Source organism: Alligator sinensis, unplaced genomic scaffold, assembly GCF_000455745.1.
Source record: "Alligator sinensis unplaced genomic scaffold, ASM45574v1 scaffold31_1, whole genome shotgun sequence".
Taxonomy (NCBI): Eukaryota; Metazoa; Chordata; order Crocodylia; family Alligatoridae; genus Alligator; species Alligator sinensis.
This window is the reverse complement of record NW_005841884.1, coordinates 1,671,752-1,679,238: the sequence shown is the minus strand read 5'-3', so window position 1 is coordinate 1,679,238 and position 7,487 is coordinate 1,671,752. Positions and strand designations below refer to the sequence as shown.

General features: G+C 44.0%; 2 protein-coding genes across 4 annotated transcripts in view; one reads left to right on the top strand and one right to left on the bottom strand.

Moving 5' to 3' along the window:
* Nucleotides 1–561, bottom strand: part of CENPL (centromere protein L) — a 9,465-nt gene extending 8,904 nt beyond the window's left edge. The window contains exon 1 of the mRNA XM_006017718.2: nucleotides 468–561. The gene's annotated coding sequence lies outside the window, so the exon portion shown is untranslated. The remainder of the gene's footprint in view (nucleotides 1–467) is intronic.
* An 8-nt stretch (nucleotides 562–569) lies between these two features.
* The window catches only part of DARS2 (aspartyl-tRNA synthetase 2, mitochondrial), a 26,897-nt gene continuing 19,979 nt past the window's right edge, over nucleotides 570–7,487 (top strand). For 2 of the 3 annotated variants that reach the window (XM_025196746.1, XM_025196748.1), the window contains exons 1-3: nucleotides 570–708; nucleotides 2,527–2,675; nucleotides 4,925–5,024. In XM_025196746.1, coding sequence (XP_025052531.1) covers nucleotides 2,549–2,675; nucleotides 4,925–5,024 — 227 coding nt within the window. In that variant the 5' untranslated portion in view covers nucleotides 570–708; nucleotides 2,527–2,548. The remainder of the gene's footprint in view (nucleotides 709–2,526; nucleotides 2,676–4,924; nucleotides 5,025–7,487) is intronic. The other variant, XM_025196747.1, reaches the window with a different exon arrangement.

Here is a 7,487-nt window from a genome sequence, read left to right as displayed (position 1 = left end):
GGCTGGGCTGGGCCGGGACAATGACAGGCAAGCCGCGCCGCGCAGCGTTTGAATCGCTCTCCCATCAGGCAGCGCGCCGCGCATGCGCGCCGGAGAAACCGTCGGATAACGGCACCGCCCCGCCGCCATGCTGGTTGTGGGCAAATTGCCCTTTTCCCCCTTAGAGTCACAGGCTTCCGCTTCTCTGTGACGTGGTGGCCACGGTTAACGGGGGCCGTCGAGGGACAAAAAAAACCCAGAAAGCGGCAGCAATTGGTGCAGTGCAGCGAGCGCGGGGTTCGTGCGGCGCGGTACGGTAGCTCGGGGTTGTTCCGCGCCGGCAGGGGGAGGGGCAGTTTGCGACGCATCCCCTCATCCCACAGAGCCGGGGCGGGTGCGTCTTAATAACTACATTATTAGTATTAGTATTATCTGAAAGCACTGCAGTAAGGCAGCGGCTGGAAGCACGTGCTCAGAACATTACTCACCCCGTGCGATCCTATTTGAACTCTCCAGGTTGACTTCGCGGGCTGCTGTGCAAGCGGGACTCCGTGCCAGCACAGCACACCCCGCAGGAGGGTCTCTAGCGCCTCCCGGCTGAGAACCGCCCAGCGAAGGGCTTGTCCGGCTGGGACCCAGACGACCAAGGCCGCAATTTGTCACCAGCACCGGGGTGCCAGGAGAGCCTCTCCGGGGTCAAGCCGTGTCAGCACTGGTAGGCGGGCCAAGGTGATTGAAGGTGATCCACCCAGAGGTTTCAGATGGGAGTCCCGAGTCGCGGGCTGCTGAGTGCTCAGCAACAGGAACTGCTCTGTTAAATTTTCTGTGCTCCAAAAAAAAGAGTGAAAACCAAAAGCTGGCATTTCCCAAGGGGGCCTCAAAGCTATCCAGGGGTGCCTTGAGTCTAGAAAACATTGATAACTACTGAAGAAAGGGCCTGTCAGCACTTAACAGCATTGCCAGTTTAACCAGTCAGGACAATTAAAGTGGCAAACTCATCCTCCGTAGAATCATAGAAAATGAGGGCTGGCAGGGACCCCAAGAGGTCGTCTAGTCCGACCCCCTGCTCAGAGCAGGACCATCCCCAGCTAGATCATCCCAGCCAGGGCTTTGTTGAGGTGGGTCTTAAAAACCTTCAAGAATGGAGATCCTACCACCTCCCTAAGTAACCTTTCCAGTGCTTTACCACCCTCCTAGCGAGCAAGTGTTTTCCTAATATCAAACCTAAACCTCCCTTGCTGCAACTTTCATAGATTTCATAGACTTGAGCCCACTGCACCTTGTTCTGTCATCTGTCACCACTGAGAACAGTCCAGCTCCATCCTCACTGGACCCACCCTTCAGGGAGTTAAAGGCTGCTATCAGATCCCCTCAGTCTTTTCTTCTCCAAACTAAATAAATCCAGTTCTCTCAGCCTCTCCTCAAGTGCACTTGTAGTTGTAAGGGTGTACTAGGTTGTACAGGTAAAGCCTGTTATGCTGGTATATCTAAAAAGGTTTTTACTACCGTCACTATATTGGTTAAAAAATGCATTGCTTACTGCTACAGTTATGCCAGTGAAGGTTTTAGAATGCAAACCGGACTTAAAACAGTTTAAAATCACACCTTCAGTTATTTCTGTGCAAGTCTGTGCATCGATACTCTTGTGTCAGATAAATAGCATTCTATTTAAGTTGAAACAAATGGACTTAAATGACATCAAAATGGAACACTTAACTTGAAATTATAGTCAAGAAGCAAATTAAACTGGATTTAACTAAATAAGTTTAGAAGTGCACAGGGGAATTGTGTGTATAGGCAAGATCTAATTATTTTAGCCCCTGGCCTAAGCTGCTGTAGAGCATATGTAGACACATTTTTTTATAGTGCCTTAATTATATCCCAAGTAGGGCTTCTGTATGCTCTGATAATAGTCATGATTAATCATAATGGCTTAAAAGCTGTATAGTCTCTCCAAGAAGCAATTAGAAGCAAGAAGGTGGAGCTAGCACTACGTAAGCTATGCTGGTTTTCCACAGACCCCCAACAAGTGTTCCACAGACATGTTTGAAAACCTCTGCTCTGACAGGAGACGTTAGAACAACATTTTATGCATGAGAGGATCTAACATATATGATAAAGTGGGGAAAAAAAGGTGGAGTTGGTTTGCATCATTATTATTTATACAATAGTAATGCTTAGAAGCCCCACCCAGGATCCTGTCTTCAGGTTACTAATTTATGTACAAATGATGAGGTACAGTCTTTTCCTGGGAGATTTTGCAAGCTAAATAGCTAAATGTTGGGAGGAAAAATGGAGATACATAGAGATTAAGTGACTTGCTCAATGTCACAGAACAAGACGACAATAGAGCAGAAAATATAGTCAGGGCCCCTGAGTCCCAGAGCAGTATCCTTCCCACAAGACTATGAGGCTCATTTCAGTAGGTGGGGCAGCTTGCCAATCAAAAGAAAACTTGGCATATATACTGACTAAGGAAAAAAGGCTGAGAGAGGAGAATAAAATCACTTTCATGTTTCTTTCTTAATGCTGCCGTTCTATTTCCAGTTCAGTTCTTTCAGTATATAAGATGCCCTTTCACTACATGCTACGGCTGCTACACAGGAAGCTCTCTTTGTTCTCTAGAAGACTAAACAGGCCCTGGTGCAGATCTATTTCCAACAGTTTTGCACTTCATTCAGAGAAGAGTGTGTCAGGTAAGCAGGGCTGGGCACAGTTTTGCTCTCTACTGTATTTTCATTGGCTAAATTGACAAAAACCTTTCTTTATTCTGGGTGACACAGTTTCATGCCATGGTAAGCCAGATAGAAAATTAAAGGGATACTTGAGATATATTACTCCTTCCCTCTCGATTTTAAATAGATAAACTTTAAATGAGACTTTAACTGACTTATCCTGGTTACTATTTAAATTTCTCTTCATGTGGATAATGTCGCAAAGTCTAGTCAAACCAAATAAACAAAGTTCTTTGATGTATTGAATTGGGCTTTGAAAGTTCTCCCTTTCCCTGCAGTGAAAGACCTAGACCAGGGGTTCACAAACTGTGGTCTGAGGCCATAAAGTATACTCCCCTTCCTCTATCATTTTCAGTTCTAAGCTTGCCTGGTGATTTTCAAGAAATGTTGATGATTGGCAAAAAGTTTAGGAAGCCGTGTCCTAGACAAATGGGAAAATGACTGTGCCTGGTATAAGTGAGAGAATAAATTCTGGTTTGTTCCCCTCCACCCCTGCAAGACTTCTTTGCAATATAACCTTTAGGGCTTTATAAGTAAAATATTTTCTGGGAGCAGTGTGATTAAATTGATAGACTTTCTTTAATTTTACCAATGAGTGCTGTGAACTGAAACTCAAAATCATTCTATAAATGCTTTAGGAGTGGAGACCTGTCCAGTTTTAAATAACTAAGACCGTGATCCAAAGCCTATTCCTTTAACTGAATGGGTTTTAAGCAGGGGTGGGCAATTATTTGGGTAGGAGGGCCACTTAAGAAGTTTCAGTGAGCCATTGCAGGGGGGGGATGGTGCTGACCCCAGGGGGTCCTATCGAGCCCATCTGACCTGCATCCCTTAGCGGGGGTGTTAGGTGGGAGGTGGGATCTGCATGGACACCAGCCGGGGAACCCTGCAGGCAGGGCGCACTCCACCTTGGTGGATGGGATGGGGCAGTGGGCAGGTAAAGATAGGTGTCCAGGCATGGGATGGGTGTGGTTGGGGTCAGGGTCGGGATCACAGGGCAGTGAGAGCGCAGAGCTGGGATCGTGGGCAGGGACATACAGGGAGCAGATCATGGCTCTGCCCTGGGCCCTGGCCCTGCCCTGTCACCACTGCAATCCCGGCCCTAGCCCCACCCACCCATCCTTCTCCCAGGTGCTGCTCCCTGCCTGCCCATGACCCCATCCCATCTGCCTGTAGGGGTCCTGGGACTGTCTCCACCCCTGCCCATCCACCTGCTCCATTTGGCACCTCCAGCAGTGGGTGTGTGGTGGATGTGCCTGGGCGATGAGGCTGGGTCTGGCAGTGGTGTAGATGGGGGCAGTGGGGATGCCAGAAAGCTGAGTCCAGCCACCATGCTGCCCCTGTCTTGCTGACTACAGCTCCCAGTGTGCCCAAGAGCCAGGCCTGGGGACAGGGCAGGCTGCACCAAGTGTCACCACCGCACCTGGGGGTAGGGGGACCAGCCACTCTCGCCATGGTCCCAGTCTGCCCCCTGTGCCTGGGCTGGGCAGAGCCAAGGGACCCTCTGTGGATGGGAGAAAATTACTTTGTGGGCAAGATCTGGCCCATGAGCCATATTTTGCCCACCCCTATTTTTAGGTCAAACTCTTTATTAAACCTTCAGCAAAGATTGGGACTATTCAGACTTCCTTTATACAATTTTGCCAATATGTTTCAAGCTAGACCTAGTACTACTGCTGCCAACACAGATCTGCCAGCGTGTTTTAAGGCTGACTTGAAGCATCCTTCTCTGCTTTTGCTCTGGGCTTTTCTTGAGCAGAAATTTACAACTGTGGCAGGTTATACTGAAATGTTCGTTGTCATCAGAGAGCACCAAAGTGGAATTAGGGTGAGAGAATCACACCCCTTTTACTTGCAGTATAAGCATAACATGGACTCAGACTTCCAGAGTCAGTATTTGTTCGTTCCTTGATACAAAATGTGGAATATCAGTCTTGAGATGCTTAAATACATAATGATACTTCTAAAGAGCTATATTTCACTTGGGTAACTGCCTTTTGCCTCCTTGTGGTTTTGTTTGGATATATAGAATTCATTTGCTTCCTTTCCTGAAACAGTTTGCAGTGTTCCCACATCCTGCTGGTTTCCAGGATGGTGGGTGAAGTGACCTCTTTCTCTGTGACTGTCAAGTGCATTGAAGCTCCTTTAGCATCACATTAGCATTTGCGCGCCCCTAAAACCTTCTGTGGCTTTTCTCCCCCTACCCCAAGATTTCAATAGCTTTGCTGCTCGGACCAACACTTGTGGAGAGCTGCGTTCTGCTCATGTGGGCCAAGATGTCACCTTGTGTGGATGGGTTCAGTACCAAAGGTAAATGCAAACTGAGTGGACAGAAAAGAAGCTAGAATGCCAGAGCCAATTCAACCCCTATAGCCTGATTCTTGTTATGCCAGTGTTGTTTTATACTACTCCTTAGCTTCCTATGCTACCAAGATTGGGCAAAGCACCTTGCTAGGAACATCCCTTGCATAGGGTGCTTTTCTTGTTAGTGAACAGTGCTACATGTTAGGTACTGTGCTGTTAGATTAATTAGTGTGTTGCTGGAGGTGCTGTCATACAGACAAGATCTAAAGCCAAGGTCCTGTCTTTACCTCTTTTAAAGATTGCCTGGGACATTCTTCAAACAGTGTTAACCCTGGTGTCCTGACCAAGCTCCCTTTTGGATAATAACTTACCACCAGCTTAAATATCCACTTCCCTTTGTGCTGTATATTTTATTCTTTGCTTCCTGTTCTAAACTTTTGAATAATATTACTGTATGCTATTATCCACTGTCCCAAGACAGCTGCATTACAACTGGAAAAATGACGAATGAATTTTTGGGGGAATTCTCCCAAATATTAAATAGAATAAGTAGCTTTATTTGAATACTTAATATAACTGTCTACTACTAAAGGTATTCTGTAGCAAACATCCCGACAACATCCCAGTGTTGAATAGTTAGAAATGATAGTAGTGTGTGGATATTGTAAAGTTCATTGTGGCATTGTGATTAGACTATTTTTTTTTAATTAAGACAATAGTTTACACTTGCAAATACTTTAATTTCTTTGATGTTTTGTACTAACATTAATTAATCTTTACAACAACCATACAAGGTAATTAAATTACTATTCCCATTTTACAAATGAAGAAACTAAATCGGTACGTTTGCAGCAGCTGTCAAATATTTGTATTCAACTATATTTTCAAACATATTCTCTAGGTTTAAATTACTCCTATGAAGCAACGATCATGTTGTTTGTGCATGCCTTTTTTACTACAGTACTTAATGATGCATGTTGAGAATATGTATGCATTATTATTGATAGATTAATAAATAAATTAGCAAGTGCTAATTATAGTGTTAATTCAAGCTGTTTAAGAAATGAGTTCATGCTACGTTGTGTTAATATTTGTAGTGTAGCTCCTGTGATTATGTTTTGTGAATACCATATTTTCTTACATACAATATACCCTGAAATAAGACTTGCACATTCTTTTTTGTCTTCATTCTGCTCTTCAAAAACATCTTCCCTTATAGTAAGTAACTGAGTAGCAGCAGCTAGGCGGCCTAACCTGGTCCTTGCTTTCCTCCCTGTGGATAAGGTACAGAGTTGCTTTTGCTTTTACCTGGCAGAAACCATATTTTCATAATATGGAATATTATATAAGTAAATATTACCATATTACCTTGCTTATAATATGCACCCAAATTTTAAGCAGCTGTTTTTTTGGGGGAAGAGGTGTGTGTTGTGTGCAAGAAAATACAGTAATCAGTAATCTTCCTGGAGTAGACAGTACTCTGATTTAATTATGGTCATACTGGGCCAGATTCTAATTCTGCCCTTTAGGTACATGCAAGCAGACTTGGAAGTAAGTCCTATGATTTCTGTATTTGATAGCCTACTTTGTGCAAGTTCTTTCATAGTATGTCACTTCTGAAATGAGCTCTGACTCATGAAAGCTTATGCATCTCTAATTCACCTAGCCTAAAAGGTGCACATCTGCCCTGCCTTCTGCCTGACTTAAGGCTAACACATCTAACTACCTTTCTTTTCTATTGTTTTAGTTGAGTTATACCAGTGGAACTGAGATCAGAATCTCAGAATTTGACTCTGCATTTTATAATGACTCTTTGCTCTTTATCTGCCAGAATTCTGCAATGATATTCTAGGTAGAATTTATTGGCAGAACCATACACTTTATCTTGGAACAGTGCTGGGTAGAGCTCCAGTAAACATTTTTATGATTATAGCAACAAGTTATTGTGCTCTTGCCATTCTATAGAGCCATAATGTATTTCACCTGGTGATATACTGCTCAGTCAGATAGACTGATAGTTCTGTTTCCTGAAGCAGAGGAAACTGAGATTTTATTACAGATTTGTATCATCAGCTTAACATATGGATGGCCCAGGTAAAAGCTTTTGATGAGAAGATGAATGTCAGTGCCTTTTATTTTAAATTTGTCTCATCTCTATGAACTTTTGTTTTCTTGCTTAGACAGACTTTGTCAGCTAGTGTGTGTATTCAGCAATGAGCACTTTATAAACGTCACATCATTTGTTCAAAAACTCTTATTCTCCATGGATTTAATGTTCAAATAATTCAAGTTCTGATGCAGCTTTTGTTTTAAAATTTCACTGAGTGCCTGAATCTGGTATGAATTAAAGATATTTGTTCCAAATATGAGTCAAGGAATATCTGTATTGAGAGCTGATCCTATGGGCGAGCAGCGCCTGTGCAGGTGGTAGGCAAGGGGTGGCGAGCAGCTGAAGCGTGGAGCCAGTGG